The 17,770-nt window shown below is 35.1% G+C and overlaps 1 protein-coding gene across 6 annotated transcripts in view; it reads right to left on the reverse strand.

The window, feature by feature from the left end:
• The window catches only part of PTPRK (protein tyrosine phosphatase receptor type K), a 509,148-nt gene that overhangs the window by 251,662 nt on the left and 239,716 nt on the right, over positions 1 to 17,770 (reverse strand). For all 6 annotated transcript variants that reach the window (XM_069488870.1, XM_069488869.1, XM_069488867.1 and 3 more), the window contains one exon: positions 239 to 320. In XM_069488870.1, the coding sequence (XP_069344971.1) occupies positions 239 to 320 (82 nt within the window). The remainder of the gene's footprint in view (positions 1 to 238; positions 321 to 17,770) is intronic.

Consider the following 17,770-nt stretch of genomic DNA (forward strand, 5'->3'; position numbering starts at 1 on the left):
TCAGTAATTAAATAATTTAAAAGAATCCTTTAATGTGTGCACAATTAGTTACAAGTCAAAAAACATTTGGTTCAAAACTTTAGATATATTTCAGTGTTCTTTTAAAACTCAACAGAAGGCTAGGAGTAACAACAACAAAAGACAGCAATGACCAAGTGATAAACAATCTAGAGTCACTGCCAATATAAGACAAGTGTTGAAAGGACACAGAAAAATACAATTCTTAATCACAACCTACCACAAGGATAACTCAGCACTTGGATGTCATCAATGGCAATATAACCACTTCTCCCTCCTGAGACTTCAGCTTCAAATATTACCTGTCAGGAAGAAATAGAAAATATTTTCAACAATCATTTTAAAGGAATGTCCACAGTGGAAGGAGAATAGCTATAACACACGTAAAAGTAAATTTGATTTTTGTTCTATAAGAATTAAAAATTTATAATGTAATTTCCTACACCTTGTGCAGGTAAACAGAAGAAATATGAAGAACAATTAAATTACTGAGGTCAAGCAGCTTAATATTTTTAAACAGCTACTATCAAGTGTTAGATTTCCTGGATAGGCAAATATAGCAGCAGAATGACTAGGCAGATACAGCAAATCTAATATCTTCAAAAGTAAATTTCTACAATTGACATCGTCCATTTTTGTTGTTTATTTCATACACATTGAATACGTACTAAGTGCCAAGGAATATGCTAACCACTAAAGACATCAAATGAATAAAGAAATTATCTGTGCTTTTAAATAGCTGAATTTTCAAAGATGGAGATCAACTGATAGATTTTGGGGGAACTAAATGAATATAATCTGTATGGCCACAAAGGCTCAAAAGAAAGGAGATGAGATTAGAGAAGTAGGCATAGAAGGCCTTGGATACCACAGGAGTGAGGTCAAGAGTATATCCAGTCAATAGTTTCATATTAACAAAAATTAAGGGGAAAAAATTTTCATGTTCAAATATAAACTCATGTTATAGAGTTTTGTTGCTATAGTCAACAGCAAAACTTCATATGGCCTTTCTTTTAATAATGTGTGCTGTGACTTTCTGGGAGAAAACAGACTTAGTATTCAACACTTCAATGTTGTATTGAACTCCTTTATTCATGAAGATACATAGATTATTTTTTGATTATCTTGCAAAGCACTTTAGAAAATGTAATGCAATTGATGCTTAAAGAAAGAATATCATATAATCAAATTGGTCTAATATTTAATAGAAACATTTGGCTATCTTACATGATGGAAGACGGTCTGAAAGAAATAGAGTGATGGTTAATATGTTGGAAGCAGTGGGAATGGTGAGATAAAAAGAAAAAGGAAAGATCAAAACAATGCTAAGGAAGTAGACAAGATGTTGACTAATTAGTTTTGGTGAAATGTAGGACGACTCAATGACTTCTAGCTTGAGATATCAGGTGAATGACGCTGTCAGGATCCTTAGTCAGGACTACTGATACAGGAAAAGATACAAAGTTGAGGGAGAAGATAACTAAGTATTTTTCAGACATTTCAAAGCTGATTTGTCTATAATACAGGGGAAAATGCACAGGAGATAGCTAGATAGATCTGGAAGAGAAGAGATGGCTCTAAAGTAAATTCTGAAGTCAGCACCATGGACAGGAGTAAGCTACTGACTGGAAAGTTAATGTGATGAGTGGGTTAAGATGGCACAGAGAGATAAATAAGAGGACAAAGCTACCAGAAATGGAAGGTCAAGAATGAAGAGAGGGCCGGGTGCAGTGGCTCATGCCTGTAATCCTGGCACCCTGGGAGGCCGAGGCAGGGGGATTGTTTGAGCTCAGGAGTTCGAGACCAGCCTGAACAAGAGCAAGACCCCATCTCTACCAAAAATAGAAAGAAATTATATGGACAACTAAAAATGTATATAGGAAAAATTAGCCAGGCATGGTAGCGCATGCTTGTAGTCCCAGCTACCCGGGAGGCTGAGGCAGGAGGATTGCTTGAGCCCAGGAGTTTGAGGTTGCTGTGAGCTAGGCTGACGCCATGGCACTCTAGCCTGGGGAACAGAGTGAGACTCTGTCTCAAAAAAAAAAAAAAAAAAAAGGAATGAAGAGAGAGAGCAGAATTAAAACCAACACAGCATGATGATTAAAACATAATGGTTAAGGAAGAGAGGTAGCAGGAAGTTATAGGCAGGTCAACACTCCCAACCAAAAGAATTAGAAAAGACCAGATGTATTACAATAATGATAATTTAAAGATACCAGATATCTGTGTAAACAATGGCATCTAGATGCACACAAATTTTAGGAGGAGAGAGCCTCTCCAAAGTTATCTTTTGATTTACAGTCATTTTTTCCCCTAAATGGAATTTTTGCCAATTCTGGGATCAGGCTGTGGATCTAACTTAGCACAGTCTGAGGACCTTCAATGGGAGCAGATGTAAACAGTGAAACTTGCAGTTGGGCAGGAATAGAGCGACAACTTGAAAATTTGGGAGGTTGAATTTTAAAAAGATGTAGACCATGGTAAATAATATCTAACGTAGGAGAAAGGTCAAGAGAAACTGCAATTAAGAAGTTACCCATTGAAATTAGCCATTCTCTGGAAAACTTTGCCAGGACATTTTTACTATAGCAGAGGAGAAGCCTGATTGACTGGGCTGCAAATAATAATTCACATTTATTGAGCACTTACTATATATAATAGATTGTCCTAAGCTAGGATGCACATTCACACTTATTTCTATGTTCTCTATACACACTAACATACACCTATATAAACTCAATTTGCTGGGTGTGGTGGCTCATTCCAGTAACCCCAGCTCTTTGGGAGGCTGAGGCAGGAGGATTGCCAGGTGTTTGAGATCAGCCCAGGCAACACAGCAAAAACCTGTCTCTACCAAAAAAATAAAAAGATTAGCCAAGCATGGTGGTGCATGCCTGTTGTCCCAGCTACTCTGGAGGGTGAGACTGATTGAGCCCAGGACTTCCGGGCTGCAGGGAGCTATGATTGCACCACTGTACTACAGCCTCAGAAAACAACCAGTCTCTCAAAAAACAAACAAACAAACAAAAAACACAAAACAAACAAACACCTCATTTAATCCTCATTACAATCCTATGAGGTGGTTATTATTTTCATCCTCAATTTAAAGAAAAGTTATGTAACTGGCCAACGCCTAACCACTAATGATTGCTGAAGCCAAGAATTGCCTGAGCCAAGCTACCTCCAGGTTGCTTTCCTTAGCTTCACCACACCACCTCCCAACATAAAGAAAGGAGACAAAGAGAATTTCATTTAAACAGACTGTAGGCTTTAATTTTTCTTGAAAATTCTAAAGTTCTAAGTAAATTTTAAGTTTTAAAAAATTTAATGTAATCTTAAAAAGCACACTGATTGTATAACATATGGACTAAACAGCAGTATTATCAGCATTAAACCCTTCCCATACTCATAACCAACTCTTACAACCTCCCCAAAGCCAGTAACAATGGAACAAGGTGAGCTGGGAAGGATGGTTTGTCTCCTCTCCATCCACTTCCATGGTAAAACCTCCTGTGTTACTTCTTTTTAAGTCTGCCCTTGTGACTATTGATTTTACTTTAAGAAGCTGAACCCTAGAAGGGGGACAGGTTCTTTGTGGGAAGAAAAATATTTCATAGTGGAAGGATGGCTAGCCTATGAACACAGAAGTGTATAAGTGTACATGTATGATTTACGTTTTATGTAAATATATTACGTATGAACACAAATGCCACGCCATTTTCTAAATAATGGAATATTGGCTTAGAAAGAAACAGAGACCAGAATCAAAAACTTTAATATATAACTGGAAGCAATTATGGTATAGGCCACTTTTGGGGGGCTGAAAAAAACCTATATTTGACTCCAAGCTCTCCTATTTATAACTTTTTGAGCAAATCACACAGATTTGAGATTTGGGACTTTTAGAGCCAAGTCCTAACTCCCTAATATGGAAATAATACAGTTTTCAATATAAAGTTTTATGAGGATTAAATAGTAGCATATTTAGTAAAGGTGCTATATAAACTGAAAGGAATAATTATTGCATTAATATGTGAAGTTTGTATAAGTGTATCTCAGTATAGAAAGAAAAAGTGATAAAACTTTTAGAAAAAAATTATATTCTAATGAATAAACCACACATTTGTACAATGAGTAATTGTTAGTTATTTCAGTTTTGATGTTGTCAGTATTTGTTAAACTACTTTCACTTCTAGGCTTATCTTGGTTTTACTTTCCTGAATTAACTTCCTGTGCTTTAAGTTTAAACAAGATTACTATACCCCTGAGAAAAAAGTTGTTTATTTGTTCATTTAAATTGAGCTTTATTCAGGACAATAAATTTAGGCCTTGATTTAAAAGGAGACAAAGTGATTGGTTCTTTATTAAAGAAAAAAAAGTTTCTCTTTTTAGTGACCTCATTTTCCCTGCTAAATGTTGTCTTTGCCTCATTAACTAGAGCTAGAAAAAATTTCTAAGATCAGATTCCTTTACTGCTAAAGATCTAATCAGCTTTATCACTTCAACAGAGCCCTCACCTTGTAGGGCTCTTCTGTCCAGTCAGGGGAAACAAATCTCAATAGCTTAATTATGCAAAGCTTTCCTGGGCTAATGCTCGGGTCAGATCTAATGCTAGGTGTCAAGTAGTCAACCAGGGCTTCCCAGGAGAACAGAGCGATCAAAGCCACACCAGATGTCAACTTCAACCCAGTCAGGAGGCCAGCCCGGGAACAGAATGGCTGGGTTCTGCTTTTCATGCTGTTTTTACTCCACTCCATTACCTGAAATACTGAAGGTGATGATTCTAATCAAATTTTTGCTACTCCAGCAACATTCCTGGATTATTAACTAAATAAGTGAAGTTGAATTAAAGTAGAGGGGAAACAATGGCAAACCTCAAAGAACAAGAACAACTTTATCTGGCAAACTCAATTAACGCAGAGGAAGTTTCTCCTATAATGGAAAGCTGAACTAGATGTCAGGAAGCCTGGAATCTAGTTGTTGGTCTGCTATAACCCACACCCAAGGCAATTTGTTTAACTTGTGTCTTTGTAGCCTCATCTGCACAATACTGCCTTTGCCTATACCACAGGTTTCTTCTGAAGATTGAATGGTATATGTGAAATGATTAAATGGCATGCAAAATATCAAGCACAAAATACTATAGACTAGAAGTACCTAAAACAAAATTGCCCTTAATGTTTTTTCACTCTATCATAGTGGTAAGAGTACGGCTCCAAAGTCAGATATATATTTAGTTCACACTTTTTAACTCTAACTTGTGTAAAAAGTTATATAATGTTACTTGTATAATGTTAACTTATATAAAATGTAAACTTCAATTTCCTTTTCTATAAAGGAAACTATTACTATTCACCTTCAGGCTTTAGGGAGGATTAAATGAGATAATGAACATGAAACATTTAGCACAGCTCCTGACACACAGTTCAGTATTCTATGTTAAGTGGCATCACTCTTATCATGGGAAGAAAACATCCATAGAAGACTCATATATAAAACAAAATTAAATTTCTTCTCATTCCCTTTTCCTTTCTCCCTCTCGTTATAAACCTAACCCTTGCCCCAATTTGGAAGAATAGAATAAACTGGTATATATTTGATTCCTATAAACTTCCTTAAATTTGTGGCTAATTTTAACTTTTTAAATTACATATTTGCCTTCGAATAACAAACGTGCCAGTATCAAAACTGATTTCTAAATATTCATGTACACATTTTGAAAATAAATAAAATAGCCACCTGTAGGACACACAACCATGACTAATGTTGCAGTTTCAACCATATGGGTACAAGTAAAGCACATACATACGTATCTTTCATTACAATGTGTGACCTCAAAGTCAGGAACTGTGGTCAACTCAACTTTGTGTCCTCAAAGCTCAAATACTGCCTGGCACAAAGCAGATTTTCAAGAAATGACAGCAGGACTATATACATTTACATACATATATACACACATACATACATATACATATAAAAACCATTAAATATAATTGATCTCTATCTTGTAAACTAAACATTGTAGTTTCTCAAGGTTCCGTCCTAGGTCTTCTTTCTCTCTTCACCCCGTACTTTCTACCCTGATAGGATTGAGGAAGATAAGCCTACAAAGAGTACAGAAGGGATTTTAAAAGATTTCTATGTGTGTAGAGCTATAAAAGGAAGATGGAAGTGTATGGGATTACAAAAGCTAATAAAAGAATATCTAAGGGGGAAGAGACATCAGGAGCAAATGTTAGTCAAACACTAAGTAAAATGCAGATTAAAAATGTCCCTTTTATCTATGTCATTGAGATCAGAAGTGCCCAAAGGAAGACCTATCTGTATGAAATAACAGAAGTGGAAACTATATTGAGCAATGACAACAACAGTAGAGGTGTGCAGACTAGAAGTTTAAAAACTAATATAGGAAGTTTGCTTGAATGGATAGAGAAATATAACTGAGAATAAAAGAATATATGGGATCAAGGAAAGGGTTCAGGGTTTTTTTTTAATTATTACTTTTAAGATGGAAAATATACAAACATATTTAGATATTGAAGAGGATGATTCAATTTGGTAGGAAATATTTGAGTGTACACAAGAGAGAAATAATAATTGTTAGTGTGATATAGAGTAAGATCCAAATCACGGGTCATAACAGAGGACTCTACCTTTTTTTAATAATAAAAGGAGAAGGTGCATGAAGATGTCATTTGTAGGAATGGTAGATAAAATTTCTATTACGTATCCTCAATTTTCTCACCTATGAGGAATGGGATGGTGAAAAGAAGGAGTCACTGAAGTTTGGAGTGAATCGAATGGAGTGAAATGGAGAGGAGAATGAGAAACAGAAAAATACAGTAGTAGAATTTCCAGTTGTATTGTGAGCCCAATTGAAATTGATGACCATGAATTTCTAACGATCAAAATCTATCATATGATGTAATTTTTTTCAAAAACAGCATTTGCTTAGATTTAAGCCCAGAAAAAGTAGATAAAGTTAAGCAAAGAGTTTATGGAAACAGCAACTGTACAACAAAAATGATTATGATGAACTTGAATTTTGATATGATAAGCAAGTTGATGAACTGGCAAAAGACAGACGGCTGGATGGATAGGAGCTCTCCATGACGTTGTTGGATGATCTCGGCAAAATGAATATAGCGGAAGGAGATAAGTTTGTGGTGAGGAAGAGAGATACATACATGTGAAGTGAGAACAGTTGTGAGATATTACAACATCCATCTAACCAGACAGGAGGTTGCTAAGGCGAAATAAGGAAGTCACTGAACCTTGGAAGTGGGGAGGTAAAAGAAATACTAGTGGGCTTTCCACAAATATACTGATGCCATTAGCATAATGATGGGCCTTGGAAGTAGAGGGAGCAACTTTAAATGATGCTGCTCCCAAAGTTTATGATGAATAGAAGAAAATGACTTAGTGTCCAACGGAAGGAAATAACGAGGATGATGACATGGTTGAAAGCAAAAACACTCAAAGCAGCCCAGGTGTCTCCCACCCATTGACCTGGTCCTAAGTTACATGAGAAATAATATTTTCTCTTTTGGAGAATGTTTGGGAAGAAGTGTCCACAGGCTGGAGCCACAAACAGATCATAATTATAATTACATAATTATGTAAATAAACTTATTATGTTTATCTCCTCTACTATTAATTAAATATAAGCTCACTGAGAGCAGCGACTTTGTCATGTTCCTCACATTACTGAACCACAAGATTTCTCTTGCATGTGAGGGCTGAAAAGAGTTCCGGAACATTATAGAAAACAGCTATATAGTATCAGTGAATTCTAGTTAATAGTTTTGCCTAAAAAAGAAAAATGGGAACAAGTATTTAGCTTATTTTTACCTAACTTACAAAATTTGTTGATATGATGCTCCCTTGAGAAAGTTTTAGATAATCTTCCCAAGCTAATTTAGAAATCATGAAAACAATAATTACCTCTCTTAAACAATTAAAGAATGCTATAAGGCACAAATTTCTGCCAATGGGCCCCAGATCTTCTATAGAGTAAGTATGTCAAAACTTAAAATTCCAGAATCTAATTTATTTTCGAATGTAAATTTTCTATATTTGCCCAAAAAGATGAAGATACACCCAACTGACAGATGATATCAAAAGTCTGTCGTACAACCAGCAGTTACTGTCACCCACTGTAGTTCCTCTCAGAGGCACTGTTGATTTGGATTTCTGCCTTCTCAACTAAGGATTAGCTGAAAGTGTTCGAGAAAAGGAGCTTCTTTGAGACAGACTGCTGCATGCCAGGTTGGTTTGCCCACTGACTCATGTAATAGCTCACTTCTAAGAGCCTAAAGTGTGAAAATGCCTTTAGTCAAGGCCTTGGGGCTCTCTGAAACTAATGAATTCTTAACAACCTATTGGTTGTTTACTTGTTTATTGAGTTCCTGAAGGAATTCTAGAACCTACAATCACAAAAGGTGCATAGATAAAATATGTAAGCAAGAGAAACACCTGTATATTCTTTGACTTTAAAGCTGCTTATGAGAGTAATTGGGGGTTCTAAGTATATGCCAAAAAAGTGTGCAAGGCAGTTAAGACACATACTCAAGCCCAATCAATTCTTCATCTAACCTGTAACAGATTTCAAATTTGAGCTATCCTTAGCACCTCTGTGACTTATAGCTATATAAGAATTCAAAATCACTTATTTTCCTTCAGATGTCCTGAGATTAAAAATGGCTGGTTCCTGAGAAGGCCTTAGTCCTAGCAAGACTTCACTACTTCACAACAGGACTTTATAGTCTGCAGGAAGTAATTAGGGATCCAGCCAGTCTAAAACCAACACTCTCTTACCTGAATACATATGTGCTTTTTACAGTTACAGTATCTGCCACTCAGCAAGGGCTACTGTACGGGTTTAGATATTCTTTTTCTCTCATACATACACACACCCACATAGTCCTAGCTATCAATGTACTATAATAATATAATAGTGGCTTAAGTTGATTTTAAAATGTAAATACTATGTATAATGTCACCAAGTATTTTTGAATAAAACATCAATGTATCCAATTACAAGGGCTTTGGTTATAAAATATATCCCAAGGCTTAGTATTGCCAATTGTCTATATGATAAGAGAGATTACCACATTATGTAACATGGATGACAATATCAGGTATAACAAAACTGCACTTATGTGAAAAGCCAACTACAGCATCCAATACAACTACAACCGTTTTCAGAGTGATACTGTATTTTGCCTGATCAATAGAACATCAGTCAAAGCACCCACTGGTGTCCACGTAACAGTTAAAATGCAAGACCACAGATCTAAAGAACAAAATAAAACCTAAGATATTTCACACCAAAGTAGACTGTGTAAAAGAAAAGCCCAAAGATGGAGATATTCAGAAGAATCAACACTAAAATGAATATGCAAGTATAGTATATTCCTATGTTTCAAATTAGCCCAGGGAGTTGGGTATCCCTAATGTAATCACCAAAAGTATCCAGAAGATCTGAATAAAGGAACTAACAATAATCATTATCAGATCTTATGCTAGAATATTGAAGTTCATAATAGTCCATTAGTTATTTAAATTAATTCATTTCTAAAATCTTGCACTTGTAAAAGATTATCAGTGGTCTTTTAAATTTGAATAGATACTGATGCAGGTTAATATGTATCAAAAACACATGACTTCTTAGTTCTTAATGTGACTAAGAGAGACCTAGACAAACTTTTCATCTCTGAAAACAAATGCAAAACATGTGATGAATAATGTTCACAAAATAAACCCAAGAAAAATTTTTGTGTTCTCTGTATATTCTTTATATCATTAAGATGGCTTTGGAGAAAAAAAAGTATACAATGGGTTCTCCAAAAGGTTTGGATATAAGACCCTTATGATAACAGAGATATACACATGCACACGCACACAGCACAGACGGTGCACACCAGAGTTAGGCAGCAGAGTCCCAACTCTGAGCCACAGACCTCAACTCAAATCCCAGTTCTGACCTCATGAGGTCATTGGGAGGGTTAAAAGAGATTATACACAATTTAGGACGTTTTCCATAAATGTTAGCTTCTTCCTCCCTTTCCTATCCTTCCCCAGGGACTGATGCATCATAGGCAGTGCCTCGAGACACAGCCAGTGAGAAACCAGGTGGCACAAAGGGCAGCTCCAGTTGACACTATTGTTGCAGAATATGAGGAAACATCATTTAGCTCTTCTGTACCACAAAAAACTCAGCACCACAAACTTACTACTTTCTCCATTCCTGATTTCTTACATCCCTATCACTAAACTCCCTTATATGACTTCTTTGCCATTTCCATTCAGGGCATAAAAATGGTGCAGCTGGCTGAGACTACAGACCAGTAGAAGGTATGCCAGCTCCCTGCTCTCTTTAGAGCCTTCTCCAATTCCAATACAAGCAGACAGACAGGCAGAGGATGATACTATTAAATATATTCTAAATGCCTTTAAAAATGTATTCAGAAATAAAACTGATGTAGGACCCAGTATTCATGACAGAGTTTAGCAAAAGAGAGGAAAAACCAAAAAGGCAATTAGAAGAGGAAAATAAAAGATTACTGAAATAATCCAAGATCTAAAAATGTCATTAAACACATTTTTCATCCTATGGATCTGTCCTTAGATACATAAGCAAGGAACTTACACCATAAAAGATTTGGTATAAAACTGAAAGTGGGGAAGCAAAGAGTAGCAGAAAATTCATCAGCAAAATGTCATTTCTATATCTTTACTATCATAGCTCTACCATCTGGGTTATATTTTATAGTTAGTTGTCTGGGCCAAAAATAAAAGATGACTGGTTAAGGTTTCTATTTCTATCAACATGACACTGAATTACAGTACTATTTTTCCTTGCTTCCTGAGATGTGCCATTTGTCTTCCTACAATCCACAAGCAGAACCTTTTAAATTTTAGCACCAACATTCCAATCTTACACATAGCAGAAGTAGATCACTTCACTTGTACAACTATATCTGAAAAATAATGCTTTCAAACTAACACAGTAAGTCTATTCCCTGCCACATTTAAGTGACTCTCAAGAGCTTTAATTTACACTCAGGAAGCTCAATTAAGAAAATTCAAATTAGCAGTGAGACCCTAGATGGACCATCATACTAAATATCTATTAACATATGAAATCTGTTGACAATATGCACTTTTTTAAAGCAAACCAGATGATCAATTGCAACTGAACAGGTAGGATAACTGGATTAGTCCAGGCAAAATTCAACCAGATGCTAAACATGAGCTATCACATCACAAATTCAAACATATTAATAAGTAATTGTTTTGTTAAAACCTCTTGGTAAAAAGAGAACTCTCTACTCACATCATATTGGTTTAAAAATTAAGTATTTTCAAAGGTACTATGATCTTTCCTTTTTGAAAACATACTTTAGGGTTGGTGTGGAGAGAGATTTTTACACGAAGTTTATTAGAGTAATTAGGTTATGTACTCTTTGTTGAATTTAAGAATAGAAAGCCCATAAGCTTTTTTTTCTTTTTTGTTTTACAAGCCAAATGATCAAGTGCAGTGACACCTTTAGCTGTAAGGTTTAAATAGTACAAACATAATTGCATATTATTGTATAATTTATGATATTAGTGCTTTTACCTAGCAAAAGCCTAGTTAAAATTCAAAAATATTTACAAGGAAAAGTAATGAAAAATGCATTTCACAATCAGCTTCTACAGAAGAAAATAATGGGGAAATTTAGAAGATATCCTAGCACTACTAAAAAATGGATACATACATACAAATATGCACATCCATATTTGCCTTGATTTTTTTCTTTAAAACACTAGTTAAGATGAATAAACTAAAAGTATAGTTTATTTAATTCTTTTCAGAATATAAACTGAAATATTTGGTAATACACTTAATAAAATATGTGTCATAAATCAGCAAATGACAGTCTTTAAGATTTTGAGAATCTTTCTTGTGAAAATTTTTAAGGCAAAAAAATTCTTATCTAGAATATTCAGAGATTTAAAGTTAGTCAAAAAAAAGCAGGAAAATAGTATCTTTTCCATATCACAAGTCAGTATTATTTCTGAAGAATACCCATAACCTCTCTGGGTATCTGGTAGTCAATAAAAATGGATTGAGACATAATTTAAGAAATTACAACTGTAAAAACAAAGAAATCCTTGGAACTCTTTATACAATTACAAAGGCCTGAAACAATTAAGTATATTTTAAAAATGTGACTGATTCATAGAGCAATTTTTTTTACCCATATAAAACAAAAGTAATGGAATAAAATCAGGTTTTAAAGATAGATGGGGAAAGACAAACTATACTCACTGAGAAAAGAACATGGGGGACAGGGAAGAAAGAGGAGAGAAAGCCTTAATTTTATTGGCAGGATTTAGTTACAGGTGAGAGAAATTGATAGAAATAATGACCAAGTGCCTCCTTCAATGAAGAGTGTATAGAATAGAAACCAACCCAAAGTAATGTAAGTGTCCTAAAAGAAAGTGTCACTCAAATAATTACAGAAATTGTCTGTGCAAATCAAAGGTCTTCACCAGAGACATCAGAAAATACTTAGCCTACTTAACCTTTGCACCAATTAAACATATTGACAGATTATCTAAATGTTGAAGGCTGCAAAATACCATAAGAGAGACCAGATCAAAAGTTCTCAAAACGTGGTCCTGCCACCAGTAGCATCAGCAACACCTGGAAACTTCTTAGAATGGCTATGGGTGGAACAGAGTGATCTGTTTTCACAGCACCTCCAGGTGATAACGCTGCAGCTAAAATTTGAGAACCACTTACCCAGACTGATCTCTATGCTGAAGCTAGAAGTTACTTGACAGTCTTAGTCCTATAGTTACTAATGGAAGGACTGGTTCTAAGAACCAGTCGTCTTCTTCAGTACTGTTTTCTTTGCACACACACACACACACACACACACACACAAATAAATCCACAAGTGGATTCATGAGTTTTATCAGATACCCAGCTAAAACAAAAATATAAGCCTGCATAAAATACTAATTTTAAAATGTCTGAAAAATTGGCCATTTATTCATCAAAAAAATTCATAGAGTGTCTAATATTTCATAGACTAAGATTTGACAGAAAGAAATGGCTAATTTTTGGTTTCTGTCCTCAGGAGAGTCACAATGTGGCAGAAGACACAGACATGTTAGGAAATAACTATAGCACAGTTATTTGTGATAAAGCAGAGTTAGAGAGGTAAGAAAGTTGACAGGAGGGAGAAAATTGCCTGGGAAAAGAGAAAAAGACTTCAGGGAAAGTGACCTTTGAAACATCCTTCATTCACCAGGCACTCAGTGAGCACACTATACATTCTAGCCACTAGGGATACAAAGACGGATAAAAGGCAGAGCCACAACTCCTAGGAGGTAAAACTCTACGACACATGTAGAACAATCACACAGAAAAAGGGAAAGGGTTGGCGAACTATTTTCTACCTGGGAAAGCAGATGATTCGAAAAGGAAATGGTTACAGAGCAGACTTTTAAAACAGCAGAAAAGAAGACATTACAGATCAAATAAGGTCCCTCTGCAAAAGACTGACAACAGGAAACATCATGAGCTATTGGCACAAGCAATTTACGGACCGTGTAGTTATACTTAGGAAGAAGAGAACAGAAAAGAGAAGCCTGGGAGATAGGAGGCTGGGACCTTTTGTCCCACCAGCAGGAGTCTGCCCTTTATTCTGAAGGAGTGGTCATGCCTTTGAAGGGTTTTACAAATGAGATAATATGATTGACTTGCATCTTAAAAAGGTCAGTGTGGTAGCAACAACAAGATTGAAGAACTGCAATCTCATCAGAAAGGCCTAAACATCTAATAGTATACCTTAAACAGGCTGGGATATTAGTCAAGAAATATTTATTGCTTGTCTGCTATGTACAACAATGTGGAAAAGATTTAAGTTGTATTGCTACATTCATATACATATTTATGGGGAGATCAAATATGTTATTATATATTCAGGAAAACACACCTCTGTGTGTGTGTGTAGATTATTTATTTTTCTTTTAAATCCAAAATTTAATAACAAATAAGTGTTTAAAAAAACTAAAAGTCTCAGGCTTTATTTAAATTTAATTGGAGACTTAAAGTCATAAACATTGTCTTCACTCTAAGATTTATAAAACAGTAAGCGAAGTTGATGTAATAAAATGCCAAAGTTTCAGCCCTTTCACTTTAAGTTGAATCCAGTTTTCATAGATAGGAGAGTGGTGAAAATTCATCTTTAATTTTCTCTGTACTGCATGTCACCAAAAGGCCAAAATGATTTACTCAACTAATGTAATTCAAAGTTCCAGATCTCAAAAATATGCAGATTTGTAACCAGACCTAAACTACTGTCACAAGTATATAACAAATCCTGGCACAAAGAAAAATGGTCAGAATATATTTATTCGGAAATCAATTAGGGCCACTGACAATTACTTAAATATGATAATTTCCTCCTCCTATGCATCACCTCAAATGATCTAGAAATAAAATTGTTTCTTTTATAATAAAACCATAGTTTTATTTTTTAAAAATAATGCTTTTAGAACATAAATCACTATTCTGTTTGTACCAATTTTCTCCTGTAAGAAAATAAAGGTTATGCAAAATCCCTTAAAATTCCTATAATAAAGACCAAAACATAATGTTATATCCAGAAAGATAATAATTAAAACCTTCATTTGACTATATTAAAAAGATCAAACTATCCTACACAATGATAAGGCAGAGTTAATCATGCATGGCTTAATTGGCCAATACCTCTCCTTTACCTCCCCTTCACCTCTTCCCGAAGTGCCCGTGCTAATAGTAGAGATAAATGATCAGAAAAATCCAAGGCATTGGGAAAATGAAAGTAAAGGAGACAAATAAGGAATAAAAATGTTAGTTTCACAGTCAGTAGACCCTTATGGCATATGCACTTGTTCATTAGATAACTAATGCTTTCATAAAAAATATTCTACTATGGAAAAAAGACAATAAAGAACCATATGGAATGGTGACCGATGTGCTACGGAGGCAAGGAGCTAAAGAACAGACGGGTAGAAACAGGGTGATCAGGTAAGTCTCTGACAAGGTAAAATATGAGTAGAGACCAGCATGTAAAGATGGAAGGAATGTCGTTCCAGGCAGAGGAAATAGCAAGCACAGACACCTTGAGACAGGAGCAATCTTGGAGCATTCCAGAATCAGAGGGCTGAATGAGGGACTTGACGTGAAGAGTGCCAGGAGTCGAATCATGATTAAAAATTGGGATTTTATTCAAGACTCTGTTGAGAAGCTGCTGGAAGATTTGGGGTAGAATTCCTAAATTCATAATATCTAATATGTGTTTTTAAAAGAACAGTCTGCTGTGAGAACAGCCTTTCAAGGGCAAGAAAGGGAACTGGGAGACGTGTGGGGAGGCCCGTGTCTGGAGTAAGAGATGGTAGAAGCCTGGACTTTGGCAATGCTTTCAAATGTTTCCACGTTCAGAAACAAACAGAAAATGATAATAGCTGTGTGGCACGTGGAGTGAATGGACAAGACTATTTAGAGTTTGAGGCTCCAACCTATAGACTAGGTTGTCGCAACACAAACTGACTCTACACTTGTAACAACACTGCCAGGGAACACCAGCATGCCACCCGCGCAGAAGCGCTAGCCTAAGAGAGCAAGAAGTGGTCAGATCGGGACAGGTTGCTTATGGGTAGGGTGTGGAGAAAAAAAAGCTCTTCACAGTATGCTAACTAAGAAACCAAAACATTTATTATGTACTATTTCATTGAATACCAAGTTTAGTACATGCATATACATACATGCCTGTGTAAGGACACACAGACACACATACGTGTCCCACTGGGACACTTAACAAAATATTAGGGATCCTCTCTGGAGGGGAAGGAGGGTGAGATTATGCGTTACTTTCACTTTCTATATATTTCTGCAATAATTCATTTATAACAAGTTTGTATTGGTTTAGTAAACAGTGTGTATGCGTAAAAGTTTGAATAGTCTTTCTCTCCTTTAAAATAAAATATGTCCTTTCAACTAAATCATCAGGAGTAGAGGGGAAGAAAATATAATTTCAAGTTCTAGAAGACTGATTCAGTGTGTTTTCAATTTTCATTGTTTTATGTGAAAATCATAAATCCTTAGGAGAGGACCATAAAAATTCTAACAATACTACTTTTCTAGCAGTAGAAGATGTAACTTAAAACATTATTCTTTCCTTTTCATTTAAAGAAAGTTAAAAATAAAGCAAAAGAATGCGACTTTCTTCCATAAGAACTCTTCCACACAATCTCTTCCATTCTCCACTCCATAACATGTGTAAACATATATAACATGGATGTAATTTCTTAGAAAATGTCTTAAAGTTTATAGGCTCAGCCGATAGTTATCTCGGAGGAGGAATTGGATGGAATGGGTGAATGATAAGAAAGAGGAGTTTTACTTTTTATTTATTGATGTCTGCATTTGAATTTTTGTAAGTATTTATCAGTATTTTTATAAGTATGTCAACTGCATAACTTAGAAAACCTTTTTTAGGCCTAGAGAGTATATTATTATTCTCTAGACTATACTTTTCATGACATGGCTTCCCTAAAAATATATTTTCCATTCCAATTTTTTAAAAAAGAGATTGGACTTCATTCTAAATGTAATGGAACAGGCTTATAGCAGAGGAGTGACATAATCTGAATTATGATCTAAAGAAGCTTATTCTGATGACCATGAGAAGTGGTTTGTCAGAGAGAAGAGCCAGAAGCAGAGACTATATTAAGGAGGCCACTGCAGTTGTTCGAGGAAAGGATGGTGGCATTAACTATGAGGATGGCAGAGGAAATGGAGAAAATGGCCTTAACTCTGCTAGCATAGCAAGTGGCATGAAGTATGCTTTTCTATACCTAGTCTTCAGGGAAGAAAGAAAGAGGGCTGGGGTGTAGTACACTGCTTTTCTAATTTGAATCGGAGAAGTGGAACATTTTTTTTTTTTTGTAGGTACTTGTATAATGTCCATTTCTGAAAGCAGTTTCCTAATCCCTAAGAAATTTAGAAGATTTATATAACCACTTTTACACATTTGGAAGCAAGTGAGGTGAAAATGATTTCAACACAAACTTCTTCCTCAGTTTGACTCTAGTATAAAAGCATGCTGTCACGGAAGTTTCAAAATGTTAGAAGATACTGCAAAAAATACAAAGTCATACTGAATTACTTTAATGATACCTAAGAAATACTGCTTTAATAGTTTAACAATTAATGGTACAGTTGTCCTCTAAAGAAAAACAAAAACTTAACCTAAATTGCAAAACTGATATGCATTCTCTTAGCTTTTCCACCTCTCTTTTTAGTGATAGGCTGAGGTCTCAACTTAGTATTTCATCCTGAGACTGGCTAGCAATAATTTCTTTTTCATCTCTCTTAATCTGTCATTCTGTCAAGCCTCTGAACTTTATTTTCTATTTTATATCCCTCAAATATAAATTCCATCTTGTCTTTATTTTTTATCTATTTCAAGTTCAATGCTTAAAATAAAAATTTCAAAAAAGAAACTTTAATTTTTGTTCAAACATATTAGATGATTCATTGTTTTATGTATTTTGGCTCGTATGACTAAAGATGTAAAAGCAGAAATCAATATTCATACATATTTTTCAACAGGTTATATAAGTTTGAAATTTGAACATAATGCTTCTAGAGGGAAAAAGATGTTAAAAATACTGCAACAAATTACAGTAAATTTTCCAAACTAGACCT

This window comes from Eulemur rufifrons, chromosome 15 (assembly GCF_041146395.1).
Source record: "Eulemur rufifrons isolate Redbay chromosome 15, OSU_ERuf_1, whole genome shotgun sequence".
Lineage (NCBI taxonomy): Eukaryota > Metazoa > Chordata > Mammalia > Primates > Lemuridae > Eulemur > Eulemur rufifrons.